The sequence below is a fragment of the Oncorhynchus nerka genome, unplaced genomic scaffold (genome assembly GCF_034236695.1).
Source record: "Oncorhynchus nerka isolate Pitt River unplaced genomic scaffold, Oner_Uvic_2.0 unplaced_scaffold_4193, whole genome shotgun sequence".
Taxonomy (NCBI): Eukaryota; Metazoa; Chordata; class Actinopteri; order Salmoniformes; family Salmonidae; genus Oncorhynchus; species Oncorhynchus nerka.
In genome coordinates this window covers 1-17,441 of record NW_027037103.1, presented here as the reverse complement: position 1 = coordinate 17,441, position 17,441 = coordinate 1, and the positions used below count along the sequence as shown (strand labels likewise).

General features: G+C 46.2%; 3 protein-coding genes across 5 annotated transcripts; 2 read left to right on the top strand and 1 right to left on the bottom strand.

The window, feature by feature from the left end:
* The first annotated feature begins 5,162 nt into the window (after positions 1 to 5,162).
* On the top strand, positions 5,163 to 7,840 carry LOC115120722 (putative transmembrane protein 244). 2 transcript variants are annotated; one of them, XM_029649695.2, is made up of 6 exons: positions 5,163 to 5,256; positions 5,746 to 5,831; positions 6,629 to 6,708; positions 6,789 to 6,914; positions 7,246 to 7,290; positions 7,442 to 7,840. In XM_029649695.2, exons 1-6 carry the CDS (start codon positions 5,224 to 5,226, stop codon positions 7,534 to 7,536), a joined length of 465 nt encoding a protein of 154 aa, XP_029505555.1. In that variant the 5' UTR covers positions 5,163 to 5,223; the 3' UTR covers positions 7,537 to 7,840. The 2 variants fall into 2 exon arrangements, with proteins under 2 accessions (XP_029505555.1, XP_029505556.1); XM_029649696.2 differs by lacking the exon at positions 5,746 to 5,831 and having other exon boundaries at positions 5,179 to 5,256.
* Positions 7,841 to 8,170: 330 nt separating this feature from the next.
* On the bottom strand, positions 8,171 to 11,983 carry LOC115120721 (serine/threonine-protein kinase Sgk1-like). 2 transcript variants are annotated; one of them, XM_065014250.1, is made up of 5 exons: positions 10,732 to 11,983; positions 8,952 to 9,131; positions 8,682 to 8,840; positions 8,482 to 8,559; positions 8,171 to 8,385 (listed from the first exon to the last, which is right to left on the bottom strand). In XM_065014250.1, exons 2-5 carry the CDS (start codon positions 8,964 to 8,966, stop codon positions 8,251 to 8,253), a joined length of 387 nt encoding a protein of 128 aa, XP_064870322.1. In that variant the 5' UTR covers positions 8,967 to 9,131; positions 10,732 to 11,983; the 3' UTR covers positions 8,171 to 8,250. The 2 variants fall into 2 exon arrangements, with proteins under 2 accessions (XP_064870322.1, XP_064870324.1); XM_065014252.1 differs by having other exon boundaries at positions 8,171 to 8,333.
* A 619-nt stretch (positions 11,984 to 12,602) lies between these two features.
* Positions 12,603 to 15,288, top strand: LOC135566564 (tyrosine-protein phosphatase non-receptor type 4-like; the record flags this gene model as incomplete). The annotated part of the gene is made up of 5 exons (XM_065014249.1): positions 12,603 to 12,823; positions 13,900 to 14,230; positions 14,343 to 14,437; positions 15,016 to 15,141; positions 15,246 to 15,288. Coding segments are annotated over exons 3-5 (238 nt in total), but the record flags the coding sequence as incomplete, so codon positions are not given.
* Between the last annotated feature and the right edge of the window lie 2,153 nt (positions 15,289 to 17,441).

The window sequence follows — 17,441 nt, the reverse complement described above, 5'->3', positions numbered from 1 at the left end:
TGGGGCCTGCCTCCACCTCGGGCCTACCTCCGCCCCTGGGGCCCGCCTCCACCCTGGGCTCCTTCACCATGGGACCCTCCTCTAGAGACAGAAGCACAGGGCCTTGAGCTGGGGGAAAGAGCAGAATAATATTGAAGCTTTGTAATTCTATACCCCATCTGCAGAGCACCCAGTATGTAGTATGCTAATATAGACAGTGCTGACATATATCAGAGCTATGAGTCTAAATACTACACACCTGTATTATAAACAGTCAAAACTATGTTATAACTCCTTCATAACCATACGTTTACTTTACCCTTAGGTGCAAGTGGCTGGACTTCCTTGGCTGCAGAAGAGGCTGCGCTGCTCTCTGATTGGGCCTCTGGTGGAGGGGTGGGGCTTTTCGACTGGGCGGGGTTCTGGGGTGTTGGCCTTGACTCTTTGACCTCTGGCTCTGTCACAATCTCCAAAGTTCCAAACTCTGTCATACGGAACTGAGAGATACCAGTCAGTCTACCTGTCTGTGGTATCACACACACACACACACACACACACACCACTACCTTGATGTCGCTGCCAGGCAGTGTGGCGATGCCGTCCTGCCAGTCCAGAGCGCCCATCATGTCAAACTCTGCCTCCTGGGAGGGGCCATCACTGGGAGGGGTGTCAGTCATCTCTCCCTGCTCTCCTCCTCCTGCACTGACATCAATCAATCCATCAGTCAAAATCAAATCAAAATGGTATTTGTCACATGCGCCGAATACAACAGGTAGACCTTACAGTGAAATTCTTACTTAGAAGCCCTTAACAACAATGCAGTTTAAAAAACAAATATACCTAAAAAAAAATAAGAATAAGAAATAAAAGTAACAAACTATTAAAGAGCAGCAGTAAAATAACAACAGCGAGGCTATATACTGGGGTTAGTCGAGGTAATATGTACATGTAGGTAGAGTTAAAGTGATTATGCATAGATGATAACAGAGCGTAAAAAGGGGGGAGGGGGCAACGCAAATAGTCTGGGTAGCCATTTGATTAGATGTTGAGGAGTCTTATGGCTTGGGTGTAGAAGCTGTTGACAAGCGTCTTGGACCTAGACTTAAACATTGTATGACTTGGGTGGCTGGAGTCTTTGACAATTTTTAGGGCCTTCACCTGACATAGCCTGGTATAGAGGTCCTGGATGGCAGGAAGCTTGGCCCCAGTGATGTACTGGGCTATACGCACTACCCTCTGTAATGCCTTGCGGTCGGTGGGAGAGGAGTTGCCATACCAAAGAGTGATGCAACCAGTCAGGACGCTCTCGATGGTGCTGCTGTAGAACCTTTTGAGGATCTGAGGGACCAATGCCAAATCTTTTCAGTCTCCTGAGGGGGGAATAGGTTTTGTCGTGCCCGCTTCACGACTGTCTTGGTGTGCTTGGACCATGTTAGTTTGTTGGTGATGTGGACACCAAGGAACTTGAAGCTCTCGACCTGCTCCACTACAGCCCCATTGATGAGAGTGGGGGCGTGCTCGGTCCTCCTTTTCCTGAAGTCCACAATCATCTCCTTAGTCTTGATCGCGTTGAGGGAGAGGTTGTTGTCCAGTCAGCCAGTCAATGGGCGTGTTCGAGCGGGTACATTTTGTCTAGTCGGGTTGCAACATGGGGATGGGGATAAAAATTGTTCGACTTGTGCCTACATGTCGACTGCTTGAACTTGACAAAAATAGTGTGATCAAAGGTCGTGCAGTTTTTGATGAAGTCGCTGCTGTTGCTTCTCACCAACTGCACCATGCATTATTTGTCAACCAATCATTAGGATGTTTTTGGTGGACCCATGTGAACATGACCATAGATGGTACTGAAACAGGAACCAACTTTTTTGCGATTCTAAAGCTATAGGGGATACAAATTAAAGTGATTTGAGACCTCTCTCTAACCAATTAATTGTACACATGTTATGTTTTCAGTTTGTGAGTGTGTGATATAGAAAAGTAAAGAAAAAGAAAAACATGTATATACAATAGCAGGTATGTTGACACTGCCATGTTGATCTGAGCCTTTCTGTTGGAAAACCATTACTTGGGCCGGGAAGATACCAATATCGCGATTCTCGTTAGGATCATGGCAAGGAAACAAATTTCTTTAGGAAAGAAGCCCTATAGGTGGAAATAAACTGTATTATGTTGTCATCCAGAATCACATTTATTTGTTTCCAAGCTATAGCCACAATATTTTACATACAGCAGCATATTAAAGGACCAAAGAGTTGTCTGCCTCGGGTTTGAATTTTTGCCGTGTAAAAAACATTGCGATACACAGCTAACCATTACAGTGTCCGACATTTGGTTGTCGCAGATGCACCTCGCCTGACTTCACTCGTTAACACAAAGTTTTGTTAGCCTTACTACTTGAACACACCCAATCAATCAATAACCAGACAGGTGTCACATCCAAATGACCTCGTACCCCTGCACATGGACTCGGTACTGGTACCCCGTGTATATAGCCCAGTAATCCTTACTCATTGTGGATTTATTCCTTGTGTTCTTATTTTTTCTATTACTTTTCTATTTTTCTCTCTGTATTGTTGGAAAGGGCCCATCAGTAAGCATTTCACTGTTAAGTCTACACCTGTTGTTTAGGATGCATGAGACAAATAACATTTGATTTGAATTACGACGCCCACTTCAGCAGTGGATGGGGAAACACTGACACATGCCTATTGACATCTGTCTGTCTCTCATGTTAAGACAAGATGTGTGGGGGTTTGTTCATGCAAGGATATGGGCTAGAATAGGTCTGTCTGTATGTTCTCAAAGTAAAACTGAAATTGTATCCATTTGACAGATCTTTCTCAAATGTCTATCTATGTGTTGTTTTCATTATATATATTTTAGATATCTATGTCTGTATCTTTGTAATATTTTTCCACCCTGTACTTTAGGGACCACAATGGGAATAAGTCACTGACTTTATTTAGCAATCCCTGTTAAGTTTTTCAAATGAATGTAGTGTGTGTGTGTATGTATATTTTTTAAATGAGCTAATAAAAACAATCAATCAATCAAATGACATTATCCAAAATGGGGTACTCAAAAAATATCCCTGGCACAAAAAGTACAGGTACCTGCAAGAAGTCAACCAGCGCGTGCAAGTCGGGTACTAAAGAACCGCATTCCATCGCCGCTAGAGGGCGACTGTTGTGGAATACATGCATGCACTTATATGAAGCAAAACAAGAAAATATTTAACTTTTTAAAGCTAAATATCAAAAAATAAATGCACAAGCACCCCTGCATGGATTGGCCTAGAACACAAGTATTGACAAACACCGTGAGACTCGTGTCAAATACAAGTTAAAAGAACAAGTTCAGCTTTTCCTTGTTTTAACAGTATCTTATTAAATCGGCTGTTTGCATTGACGCGGACAACAGCGATGGTAGAATAATCAATGATTTTAAAGAAACAATGTGTTCTGCATAGAAATGTCAAATTTGCGTGTGTTTTAATCAAACCAAGATCACGATATAACGTTTTCGCCTCGACGCTGAATCAACCCTATAGTTTGGTCAGAAATAATATTTGTTGACTGAAATATACGGATGGGAAGTAAACAATCAAGTGTGCTGTTCAACAGCTGTCAGTTTACGTTCCCAAGTTTAAACCTCGAATTTATTCGACCATAAATAAAGTGTACGTGCGCCCATGATTAGCATTCGTCTTATACAAAATGGCGGAGCAAAGGAAGAGGCCACCAACACGTTAAAACTATGTAAATGACTCAAGTTATTTATTGAAACATATAATACACGGCCGTGTCTGTCAAATAAAACCAAATGTATACCCTGCAATTTCATAGGTTAGTGTTTTCCCTCATCATGGCCATTTTCTTTACTTTCCCTTGTCTCGGAATGTCAGCCAGCTAGCTGCCAGCTAGCTTGCTAACTGCTTCTGGCTAGCAAAGCGTCACTACGGTTCAATTCAAACTGGTAGCTAGACTGCTAGGAACTGGGACTAGCATTTTGGCTTGGTGTAGCGAAGTAAGGACAACCAGTAATAAATAAGTTTCCATGTCTTGAACGTTAGAAAATGCTTAGGAACGGACTTCCACATTACTTGGTATGAATAAGTAAATAACCGCCCCTACACTGCCTTATTTGTTCAAGGCTAAAATATAGAATTGCTTGCTTTTAATTTCTTCAATAGAAACTTGACTCTCCGATTTATCTTTACGGTTTTAAATCACAGTACAAATAATAAGAACCGGTGCAAATTATAAAACGAACGATGCTTTTTCGATTACTGTTGTTATTTGCAACATTTAATGTATAACAGCGATTATATTGTTTGAAAATTATGGAACTCACCTCGTTTCTGTTTTAACTCTTATTTTGAGCTGGATAGTGGATGCAATGCGCATGCGTTCAATGAACGCTGCCTGACAACTTTGGATCTTGGTAAACTTGAGCACACAACTATCGATGATCAATAGGTACAGCAAGGCGGACGCTTAGAGTGGATATATCGTTTATTAAATATTGTATTCATGCCCTGGGACTAGTCTTTCTCCCTGTTAATTTCAGAATCTCAGAGAGCATAAAATCGGAGCGCAGGGGCGTGCAGTCTGTTTGGCGTGGCGCGCGATTTCCATTGTGGTCATGTCGCTGTATGCCGTCAATAACTCTTTACGTCACCACCAGTCAATATTGTCTCCATATGTTAAAAGAAAGATGACAGTAGACTAATCATAATCCCAATTTCTAGCTTTTGTATGAACTTGTCCACACTTCCAACCAGTAATTTAGCAAAAAAATAAGAACAGTCAAGTCCAGACGCCAAATAGGTCTACAGTAGTTAGACCGTAGTATTGATTACAACAAGGCCTATAAACTCTGAATGTTTTTTAATTGTAAAACGTGATGCATTTTCATGTTTGTTATCTATGCCCAATCAGACCAGACGTCCGGAATAGAAACTCTCTGACTTTGCTATTTTAAGGGTTAATTAATAAGACATCCCTACTGTTCTTATTACAAGTGAAACGTTGGACTGGAAGAGGCTACTGTAGTCTTATTTGGCATGAGATGCAGACCTTCAATGGCAGTGTCGACTATAAATAAGCCTGCTTTTTCCAGTCGCTACCGCTAGATGGCAGTAATAATGCTGTTTTCTTACGGATTACACTGTAGCATCTCAGTTGCCCAGTCACATACATTATTCTCAACATCAGAAGAACGACAGATGCAAACCATGAGATGGCCTTCAGGGGTAAAGTGGCCGACACGAGGGTAAGAGGACTGTTTACTCGGATTTTTCACTCAGAAAAAATCGAATTATGTGCCAACCGGGCAGCCGTGGGTCAGATATGGACGCTGTTATAATAAAATACGAAATCATCAGGTGTCGTTGTTGGCGACTATGAAACATAAGCTATCAGCCTATCATTTATATTCAGCGACTGATATTTCATTTATCGTGAATGGCAAATGCAACAGATAATGATCACTCAGTCTGTGCAAATGAAGGTCTTCTGTCCTCTGCTGCTCCCCCGCAGTGCGCATCCCCTGCAGAGTCTGTTGGAGTTCTGCCATGGGAGCTTTTACACCTGCTGAATGATCCACGGTTCAGTTGACAGTGCTGTCACGGCTTTGCTACAGTGTCTTGGCGGCTGATTTGAGTGTAGCCTAGGTCTATGATTTGTGATATATTATTATTGGGATGAATGACTCTGACTATCTCTCAATCTCTTTCTCTTTCTCTCGATCTCTCTCCCCCAGACAGTGCTTGTGCACCTGCTGCTATGCCTCGTCATATTCTACTCTCTCTACTACATGATTGGGAGTGTGTGTTTCGGCGCGTTCAGGTGCGACACTTTTCTTTTCCTCTCTCTGCGTTCACGTGTGGTTATTGGGTAAGTGACCTTGCTTGAACGGTGAGCTGTCCTCACGTGGCTTCTATAAACCTGGTGCCAGTGTAACGGATGTCAAACGGCTAGTTTAGTTAGCGGTGCGCGCTAAATAGCGTTTCAATCGGTGTCCTCACTTTCTCTGAGACCTTGAAGTAGTAGTTCCCCTTGCTCTGCAAGAGCCGCGGCTTTTGTGGAGCGATGGGTAACGATGCTTCGTGGGTGACTGTTGTTGATTTGTGCAGAGGGTCCCTGGTTCGCGCCCGGGCAGGGGCGAGGGAACGGTCTAAAGTTATACTGCTACATTGATGCTGTTGACCCGGATCACTGGTTGCTGCGGAAAAGCAGGAGGTCAAAAGGGGGGTGAGTGTAACGGATATCAAACGGCTAGTTTAGTTAGCGGTGCGCGCTAAATAGCGTTTCAATCGTTGACCTCACTTTCTCTGAGACCTTGAAGTAGTAGTTCCCCTTGCTCTGCAAGGGCCGCGGCTTTTGTGGAGCGATGGGTAACGATGCTGTTGTTGATGTGTGCAGAGGGTCCTTGGTTCGCGCGAGGGGACGGTCTAAAGTTATACTTTTACACCAGGTGACAGAAGTGAGGAGGAGGGATTCGTGGAATACACAGCAACTATTGGTCTGTTTTCATTGATTGGAATGACAGTCAGTTTCAACCACCCTGGTTCCCTCCTAGCTCCTCCTTTTGAATATCCTGTTTGTTTGTTTGTTTTATCTGCTGCTCTTCTGTTTGCATTCAGGTTGGATCACTTTGATGGACTTATTCCCTTTGACTTTAAGACTGAACCAACCAATTTGGAGTCCAACTCCAAATACCTGGGTGAGTGAAGATGTGTATGGTAGTGTGTGTGCACATGCATGTCCTCTACATATGTTTAAGGTCTTATATTGTTGTTCCAGTGAACCTGCTGTCCATGGAGTTGACCTATTTCTGCAGTGGTCTGCTGTTTGCAGCCGTGGTGAGGAGATGGGTCTGGGACTACGCTCTCACAGTCACACTACTGCACGTACTGCTCACCAGCCTGGGTGAGACACACACACGTACACAGAGAAATGCATACACATGCCTGAACTCACACACACACACTGGCTTAACTCAGAATGATCCCTTGCTGGCAGAGCAGAGTGCTCAGGGCCAGCTTGGATGACATCATGACAGGATGGGAAGTAGGGTTAGAGTTGAGAAGCAGCTGGGCCCAAAACAAGGCACATATATTGACCCTATCCCATGGTCTTCTTTAATTCCCCTTCCTCATGTGTAAGGATTGGATGGGTCTAGCTCTAAAGCAATACGATGTACACTCCCCATCCTTGGTTCTGTGTGGCATATTACCTGTTTTTAATGTGTGTGTTTCAGTGATGTTGGAGTTTCCCTTGGTATGGCAGTGGTGGCTGGCCCTTGGTAAGACCTGTACCTCACATGTTCTGATTTATTGTGTGAAACCTTCTGAGGAGTTATAGACAAGAAATGGGTTGTCTCTTCTTTATTAATGGTTTTGTGTGTGTGTGTGGTTGTGTGTGTGTGTGGTTGTGTGTGTGTGTTTTGTTTGAAGGCAGCGGGTTGTTTCTGATGATCTGTAACGGTCAGCTGATAGCTTACTTCACCTGCCAGAGTGACCAGAGTTACCCCACCTTCAACAGCTACTGAGTACACACACACACACTGACTAGAGTTCTTTGCAGTCAGTCCGGTGGAAATGGAGGGAAACCAAATGTTCCTGTTGACTTGGTTACCTGTTTGATTGTTGCACTTTGTTTCTGTTGGACCGGCTTCCCAGACACCAATTGAGCCAAGTGATTCTCCAATGAGCAAGCTTTTGAGTCTAGGAAACAGCTCTTATATGTCATATCTGTAGTATGTAATATCTGTAGTATGTAATTGAATGTTAATCTTATGTCAGACAATGTTAATCATGTAATTGATCATCTTAGAAGTATTAAACTAGCTGTAACCTCACACATCTGGGCTGGCTCTACACACACACACTTTTTCTTATCACATCCTGGTTTAAGCCTAACCTCAACCACAAGCCTTACCCTAACCTCAACCACAAGCCTTACCCTAACCTCAACCTCAACCCTTACCATAACCCTAGCACCTCAACCACAACCACAAGCCTTACCCTAATCCTACTTTTCTCTTTGACCCATAATGTGATGAAGCTAGGTTCTCCCTTTGACCCAAGGTGCAGGAGGCTGACTCCAGGTAGCTCCGGTTCAATTTAACCACTGGTTCTAACCCGGCCTGAGCCTCCGTTCTCTGTGAGATATAAACAATCTGATAAATGTATTTTAATTTATTCAAAATTTATTCAAAACATAAATAATATTAGAATGATATCAGGGCTCTGTGACTCCAACCTCAGCCGGAGACATATAGGAGAACCCTGGGAAGGCTCCATTGGCCACGTCTCCCAACATGGAAGAAGGCCACACCTGCGGGGGCTGGAAGAAGCGTGAACTCTGGGTCAAAATACAGCATATCACACGGACCAGACTGAAAGAGAGAGGGAGGGAACGAGTGACCAGACACACATTCAGGTAGTCACAGATCCAAACTGACCCATAGCCCCTATAAAACACACACACTCACCAGGTTGGGAATGGATGGGGGAGGGACTTTCCTGGCTAGCAGGTCATCCCAGTTGATGGACAGGAAGAAGGTGTAGCCCTGCAGCTCAGTCAACAAACAAAGTGAGACAGCACGTCAATGTGTGTATGGGTGCGAGTGTGTATGTGGTCTTGCATGCATGTGTCAGCACTCTGCCAGGTGGGATACTGGTGGGTGCTTACAAGGTCATGTTCCCCCCCCCCAAGGCGTTTGGTACAGTCTCTCTCCAGCAGGCTCTGCAGCAGAGTCCGGGCAGACTGGGACACACTTCTATGGAGCTGCAGGGGGGCGTGAAGGATGTTCTCAAACATCTCGGCTTTACTGCGACTGTAGAACGGGGGCTGAGGAACAGAGAGAGAGAAAATAAGAAATAGGGAGCAAGATAAGTGTGCAGTGGATAGAATATGCTAGTTGAAAAGTAGCTGAAAGAGAAGAGAAAGAGAAACACTCACCAGTCCTTGAAGCATCTCATAAAGTGCACTCCCCAGCCCCCACCAGTCCACAGCAGGTGTGGCCTAACAGCACCTCTGGCGCCAGATACTCAGGGGTTCCACAGAAGGTTTCCATAGTCCCACCCACAGACATGCCCTCGCAGTCCCTTCAGCAACAACCTCTCTACCATCACGTCTCTGCTGGAAGGAGAGAGAGAGAGAGTGATAGATAATGAATATAATGGAATGGAAATAGAATGGATGCCACCTTTCCAACAAGTCAGTTCATCAAATTTCTGCCCTGCTAGAGCTGCCCCGGTCAACTGTAAGGGCTGTTATTGTGAAGTGGATACATCTAGGAGCAACAACGGCTCAGCCGCGAAGTGGTAGGCCACACAAGCTCAAAGAACGGGACCACCGAGTGCTGAAGCGCGTAGCATGTAAAAATCATCTGTCCTCGTTTGCAACACTCATTACCGATTTCCAAACTGCCTCTGGAAGCAACATCAGCACAAGAACTGTTCGTCAGGAGCTTCATGAAATGGGTTTCCATGGCCGAGCAGCCTCACAAACATAAGATCACCATGCCCAATGCCAAGCATCGGCTGGAGTGGTGTAAAGCTCGCCGCCATTGGATTCTGGAGCCATGGAAACACATTCTCTGGAGTGATGAATCATGCTTCACCATCTGGCAGTGCAACGAACAAATCTGGGTTTGGCAGATGCCAGGAGAACACTACCTGCGCCAATGCATAGTGCCAACTGTAAAGTTTGGTGGAGGAGGCATAATGTTGTGGGGCTGTTTTTCATGGTTCTGGCTAGGCCCCTTAGTTCTAGCAAAGGGAAATCTTAACACTACAGCATACAATGACATTCTAGACGATTCTGTGCTTCCAACTTTGTGGCAACAGTTTGAGGAAAGCCCTATTCCTGTTTCAGCATGACAATGCCTCCGTGCACAAAGCGAGGTCCATACAGAAATGGTTTGTCGAGATCGGTGTGGAAGAACTTGACTGGCCTGCACAGAGCCCCGACCTCAACCCTATTGAACACCTTTGGGATGAATTAGAACGCTGACTGTGAGCCAGGCCTAATTGCCCAACATCAGTGCCCAACCTCACTAATGCTCTTGTGGCTGAATGGAAGCAAGTCCCAGCAGAAATTTTCCAACATCTAGTAGAACATCTTCCCAGAAGAGTGGAGGCTATTATAGCAGCAAATGCAGGACCAACTCCATATTAATGTCCATGATTTTGGAATGAGATCTTCGAGGAGCAGGTGGCCACATACTTTTAGTCATGTAGTGTACCTGTTATTGACAATGCTTTATAACCCCATAATAACGCATTATAGCAGTTGGTGAGAAAATGTGTTAGGCCACCGAGCATTCAAACACGAGAATATGAAAACACATAGTTGTAACTACATGTTCTTTAACTCTGGTGGCTGCGGTTTGAAGATTTCAGCACCACTGACAGCGCGCTCGGCAGGCAGGCTATTTACAACAATCCCACACGCGCTCCTGTCAAAAGAACTCTCTGACGTAGGCCTAATTGAGTCCAAGGCACCTCTGTAGGAAACATTATTGTGTGGGCATTGGGCTCAAGTCACTCATCCACGAAATCCTGACAGGGGCTCCCGGGTGTACTGTCGAATCAACGCTCCTATCAATGGAAAACCTAAAACTTTGTAAGAGCTATGCATGGACAGACAATGCTACTGCTTTGTGGAATGTGTGTGTGTGACCAGTCACATGCTCCCCACGGTAAGCACGGGGAGTTGGCTCAGGTCTAAACCCTACCTCCGCCAATCTCCCAGTGTGCCGCCTCCAAAAAGAAATTGCGGGGGCTGCCTCTCGTGCTTCCGTCGTTGAGCTAACTCTTCGTATAGTCGCCGTTCCGCTCTCGCAGCCTCCATCTGCTCCCTTGGACGGCGATACTCCCCAGCCCGTGTCCAGGGTCCTTCCCCCTCTAGTATTTCCTCCCATGTCCAGTCCTCCTGGCCACGCTGCTTGGTCCTTCTTTGGTGGGGTGTTCTGTAACGCTCGTCGTCGGTAGAAAGAAGAGTGGACCAAAGCGCAGCGTGGAAAGTGTTCATGATATTTATTTACAAGAAACACTCAAACAAAAATAATAACAAATCCGAAAACGAACATTTCCGTCAGGCACAGACACTAAACAGAAAATAACACCCCCACAAAACCTAAACGGAAAATCACAACTTATTTTTGATCCCCAATCAGAGACACCGATAGACAGCTGCCTCTGATTGGGAACCACACTCGGCAAAACAATAAAAAAATAGAAAACATAGATTTTCCTACCCGAGTCACACCCTGCCCTAACCAAACATAGAGAATAAATGTGGATCTCTAAAGTCAGGGCGTGACAGTCAGACCATGCTGTTTTCCAAACTACCCCAGGAAGATACAAAGGTCAAGGTCAGACTTCATCTGTTTTGGTCCAGATACAGGTACACTCTGTTCAGAGTCACTACAGACTGTAGGCTAATATAGACCTGTCTGAGGAGGAATGACTACTGTCGATTTACCACACTCAACATTGACCTGATCTATGACCTCTGACATTTAACCTTCCTCTCATTGGCCATTTAGAAAACACATGCTTGCATTATAATGGACCTACACTATATATTTATATAAATTATAATGGACCTACACTATATATTTATATACTATATATTTATATAAATTATAATGGACCTAAACTATATATTGTCAAATAACTCCCCCTTTTCTGGCCTGCAAATTGATTTTGACAAACAAATCAGTCCCCCCAAAAATCTGTGCGGCCCTCGAACCAAAACGTTTGCCCACCCTTGTCCTAGGTGGGCCAGAGTGTCAGTGGATTTTTGCTCCTCCCTTGTACTTGATTGATCAATTAACGCCATTGATTAGTTAGGATCTCCCCTCACCTGGTTGTCTACACAAATTAATTCGCCACGATTTGGAAAAAAAACGAACACCCGCTTCAGCAGTACCTCGTCTTCCCTGTAGATGGAAGCAGGACCCCAGAGAGGTTATATGGGAGTCAATTACAGGCTGTTTGACATTGGATTACAACATATTCTGTTAGGACACAGACCGGTACATTGATAGTAATGTGATTGTCTCGATCGGATAAGAAAATCACATTTTAATTGGGGATGTAATTAGACAGGTTTCATTCTCTTCATCTGCCCTGGAATGGAACAACTGGAGATATCTGACTTTAAGGATGAGTACAGATGAACGAGGAGAAGAGACAATGAGATGGAGTCATTTGACGATTGAGATATTGGAGAGGAGACAAGGAGATGACGCTGCTTTAAGGGTGCGAGCCCCTGAATGGCCAATGGATGAGCCTCCTCACGATAGGACTTGTGGAAGCTATGCTGAGACACCATTCATTTTCTCATATGAATAAGTAACACAGACTACTTCAAGGAAGGAAGGAAAGAATGATTCGTTCCCAAAGTAGTCCCAATGAACAAAACCGGAGGGACTCCACTCTTTTGCTGACCAGCCAAGAACCTAGACCGAGTTTCACTTTCACATCTCTGGAAGTTGAGCTTTTTTTCAAAGTATATTCCACCCCTTGTTCTGGTGAATCAGTGTCACTCTACAGTTCTGCAGGGCTGCGTGAACAGATGACATGAAATATTTTTCCTCTGATGAAAGAATATGATCTGCTGTAGGCTACAGCGGGGGTGGTTGAGGACCAGAACACGCATCCATCAAGGCGGGAGCGCGCATTGTGAAGAGGCGGGGCAGCGGGAATATCTCTTTCCGGATATTTACCTCCACCTGCCCGCTCGACGCGCCCAGTTCCAAGGTTTTTAACAGCGGTAGTATCAACGGACATGACAAAGTTCCCAAATCCAGGACTACTGAGGTATTTTAACTGATCTTCTCGAGCTAGATTGTCTGTGTTCTCATAACAATCCTCCAGGATCAACTTGATATCTGAAGTGAAGTAACGTTAAAAGTTGCTGAATTGAGCGTAGCAGCAGAAGAACCTATAACATTAGGCTACGTTTATGTTGGTCGTTCATAGAGCCTACTTAGTTTAAAGTTCACGTCGAGGCTGTATGTTTCAAATAACGTCCAATATACTATATGGTAGGTTATCTTATTCTCCGTGTTAATCATTGCGATACACTAGTTTAATCGATAACCGAGATGACGTTGCTCATCTGAAAACAAGTTTGCCAATGCAACCAGGTGCAAATCTCAGGCCTAGTTGACACACTTTAAATAGGCAATGTTGTATACCAATACTGCCCACTCAACAGTCTAGACTTGGCAAAAAACTCCTAAAATAGTTTAGGCTGCTCAGTTTAACTGGTGTGAATGTCATTATCATCATGGAAAATCAGGCGTGAGAGAGTGCTCTACTCACTGTAATGTATTCAAAGTATTCAGAGTGAGTCCAAACATTAACGTGTGTGTGTGTGTGAGAGAGAGAGACCTACAAAAAGACCTGTCCCACTCCCCTCAGCCTACATTAACAAGCACACACACACAGGGCTGTTATTAAAAGCATGGGTTAGTGGGTTGATGCCCAGCAGAACTGGTGTGTAAACAACACTGCAGCTCGTGTGTGTGCATGTAGATCTGAGATCAGTTCCTAGGCCTGTGGATGGACCAGCTTGTCTCTGACAATATTTAACATTCTTATCATTCAGCAGTCTGCACAGGGCGGAGGAGAGAACAGGGAAAAAGGACATGTTCAGACTCTGGACAGATAATAATGTATTACCAACATACACACTGCATTACTCATTGTAGCATGATACTGCTTCAGACACACAAATTACTCACTGTGTGTGTGTGTGTGAAGTAGAAAAGGAGCTGTTCACTGCAGACGATGTCATCCTTAGGGAGGGGCTAAACTACATGAGCAGATATCATCACAGTTTCCAGAGTCTGGAGGTGTTTCATTAAGATGTGTGTGTGTTCTCTCCCCAGGTTGTGGAGAGATGGACTGAGGGTTGTGTGAGTGAGTGACGTGTAATTCAGAGTGAAAAGACAGAGACGTGACAGTCCCGCGTCCCATTGTGACATAGTTACGCTGCTCTGAGACCACTGTCTGCGGGGGGAACACACAGCCATAACGGGTACCTCCCCAACATTCCCAACCAATGCGGCTCTGAGACCAGTCTGCAGGGGGGAACACACAGCCATAACGGGTACCACCCCAACATTCCCAACCAACGCGGCTCAACATACGCGTCCCTCTATTGATTTGAATGTGTTGACAGTTGGAGAAATAGCTTGAGCCGCATTGAGAATTAGAAAAGTATGAAAGCCAATGGTCCAATATTCTAGAATACTGCTGTGTGTGCACATTTTGGACACTGATAGACGTGTGTGTGTGTGTGTGTGTGTGTGTGTGTGTGTGTGTGTGTAAGAGGTTGAGTAACCTGCAGTAACAGACATGCCCAAACCTGATCTACTGTGTTTGGTTCAACTACTGGACAACACTATCCAGACCTTTACAGTCAACGTGAGTACACACAGTCCTGAGTAGAGTGGGAATGATAGACTGGGAGACTCAGATCTCAGCTTCCTAATGATAGACCGGGAGACTCAGATCTCAGCTTCCTAATGATAGACCGGGAGACTCAGATCTCAGCTTCCTAATGATAGACCGGGAGACTCAGATCTCAGCTTCCTAATGATAGACCGGGAGACTCAGATCTCAGCTTCCTAATGATAGACTGGGAGACTCAGATCTCAGCTTCCTAATGATAGACCGGGAGACTCAGATCTCAGCTTCCTAATGATAGACTGGGAGACTCAGATCTCAGCTTCCTAATGATAGACTGGGAGACTCAGATCTCAGCTTCCTAATGATAGACCGGGAGACTCAGATCTCAGCTTCCTAATGATAGACCGGGAGACTCAGATCTCAGCTTCCTAATGATAGACCGGGAGACTCAGATCTCAGCTTCCCATTGATCTCAATACACAACCTTGACCTGGAGAACACACTCACTAGAAAGGCTTTACCAAAACACAGTGTACTGCAATATCACACACACTGACTGACTCCCGGTATAAGGTGTGTTTTGCGTCTCTCAGAAGCAGGATGCAGGTGAGGTTTTGCTGGAGCAGGTGTGTAACCAGCTGGGTCTGCTGGAGAGACACTTCTTCAGTCTGCAGCTACGAGACTCCAACACCACCATCGTCACTCAAACACACTCTCCTGTGAGTAGCTACACACACACACACACCTAGTGAATACTCTAAAACGCACACAACAGATGGTGAATTTAGCATCATGTCTTTGATTAACATAGTTTGTCTTGCAGAGGTGGCTGGAGGCCAACAAACCACTGAAGAAGCAGCTGAAAGGTAAGAAACACTAATTGAGACCTTGGCCTGAGCCCAGTGACGCCCTACTGTTTAGCCTGAGCCCAGTGACGCCCTACTGTTTAGCCTGAGCCCAGTGACGCCCTACTGTTTAGCCTGAGCCCAGTGACGCCCTACTGTTTAGCCTGAGCCCAGTGACGCCCTACTGTTTAGCCTGAGCCCAGTGACGCCCTACTGTTTAGCCTGAGCCCAGTGACGCCCTACTGTTTAGCCTGAGCCCAGTGACGCCCTACTGTTTAGCCTGAGCCCAGTGACGCCCTACTGTTTAGCCTGAGCCCAGTGACGCCCTACTGTTTAGCCTGAGCCCAGTGACGCCCTACTGTTTAGCCCAGTGACGCCCTACTGTTTAGCCCATTGACGCCCTACTGTTTAGCCCATTGACGCCCGACTGTTTAGCCCAGTGACGCCCTACTGTTTAGCCCAGTGACGCCCTACTGTTTAGCCCAGTGACGCCCAACTGTTTAGCCCAGTGACGCCCAACTGTTTAGCCCAGTGACGCCCAACTGTTTAGCCCAGTGACGCCCAACTGTTTAGCCCAGTGACGCCCAACTGTTTAGCCCAGTGACGCCCTACTGTTTAGCCCAGTGACGCCCTACTGTTTAGCCTGAGCCCAGTGACGCCCAACTGTTTAGCCTGAGCCCAGTGACGCCCAACTGTTTAGCCCAGTGACGCCCTATATGTTTAGCCCAGTGACGCCCTATATGTTTAGCCCAGTGACGCCCTATATGTTTAGCCCAATGACGCCCTATATGTTTAGCCCAGTGACGCCCTATATGTTTAGCCCAGTGACGCCGTATTGTTTAGCCTGAGCCCAGTGACGCCCTACTGTTTAGCCTGAGCCCAGTGACGCCCTACTGTTTAGCCTGAGCCCAGTGACGCCCTACTGTTTAGCCTGAGCCCAGTGACGCCCAACTGTTTAGCCCAGTGACGCCCAACTGTTTAGCCCAGTGACGCCCAACTGTTTAGCCTGAGCCCAGTGACGCCCTACTGTTTAGCCTGAGCCCAGTGACGCCCTACTGTTTAGCCTGAGCCCAGTGACGCCCTACTGTTTAGCCTGAGCCCAGTGACGCCCTACTGTTTAGCCTGAGCCCAGTGACGCCCTACTGTTTAGCCTGAGCCCAGTGACGCCCTACTGTTTAGCCTGAGCCCAGTGACGCCCAACTGTTTAGCCCAGTGACGCCCAACTGTTTAGCCCAGTGACCCCCAACTGTTTAGCCTGAGCCCAGTGACGCCCTACTGTTTAGCCTGAGCCCAGTGACGCCCAACTGTTTAGCCTGAGCCCAGTGACGCCCAACTGTTTAGCCCAGTGACGCCCTTCTGTTTAGCCCAGTGACCCCCTACTGTTTAGCCTGAGCCCAGTGACGCCCAACTGTTTAGCCCAGTGACGCCCAACTGTTTAGCCCAGTGACGCCCAACTGTTTAGCCTGAGCCCAGTGACGCCCAACTGTTTAGCCCAGTGACGCCTCAACTGTTTAGCCCAGTGACGCCCTACTGTTTAGCCTGAGCCCAGTGACGCCCTACTGTTTAGCCCAGTGACGCCCAACTGTTTAGCCTGAGCCCAGTGACGCCCTACTGTTTATTTTCTGAGCCCAGTGACGCCCAACTGTTTATTCTGAGCCCAGTGACGCCCAACTGTTTAGCCCAGTGGCGCCCTATATGTTTAGCCCAGTGGCGCCCTATATGTTTAGCCCTATATGTTTAGCCCAGTGACGCCTACTGTTTAACCTGAGCCCAGTGACGTCCTACTGTTTAGCCTGAGCCCAGTGACGCCCAACTGTTTAGCCTGAGCCCAGTGACGCCCAACTGTTTAGCCTGAGCCCAGTGACGCCCAACTGTTTATTTTCTTAGCCCAGTGACGCCCAACTGTTTAGCCCAGTGACGCCCAACGGTTTAGCCCAGTGGCGCCCTATATGTTTAGCCCAGTGACGCCCTACTGTTTAGCCCAGTGACGCCTACTGTTTAGCCTGAGCCCAGTGACGCCCTACTGTTTAGCCTGAGCCCAGTGACGCCCTACTGTTTAGCCTGAGCCCAGTGACGCCCTACTGTTTATCCCAGTGACGCCCTACTGTTTATCCCAGTGACGCCCTACTGTTTATCCCAGTGATGCCCTACTGTTTAGCCCAGTGACGCCTACT

What these genes read in the sequence shown, in the direction of transcription:
- LOC115120722 (XM_029649695.2), top strand. Translation starts at nt 5,224, where the DNA reads ATGGCCTTCAGGGGTAAAGTGGCCGACACGAGG. An exon ending in GTAAAGTGGCCGACACGAGG is followed by an intron (nt 5,257 to 5,745) that starts GTAAGAGGACTG and finishes TCTCTCCCCCAG; the next exon opens with ACAGTGCTTGTGCACCTGCT. An exon ending in GTGTGTTTCGGCGCGTTCAG is followed by an intron (nt 5,832 to 6,628) that starts GTGCGACACTTT and finishes GTTTGCATTCAG; the next exon opens with GTTGGATCACTTTGATGGAC.
- LOC115120721 (XM_065014250.1), bottom strand. An exon ending in GGGGGGGGGAACATGACCTT is followed by an intron (nt 8,560 to 8,681) that starts GTAAGCACCCAC and finishes ACTGAGCTGCAG; the next exon opens with GGCTACACCTTCTTCCTGTC. An exon ending in CCCCATCCATTCCCAACCTG is followed by an intron (nt 8,386 to 8,481) that starts GTGAGTGTGTGT and finishes TCTCTCTTTCAG; the next exon opens with TCTGGTCCGTGTGATATGCT.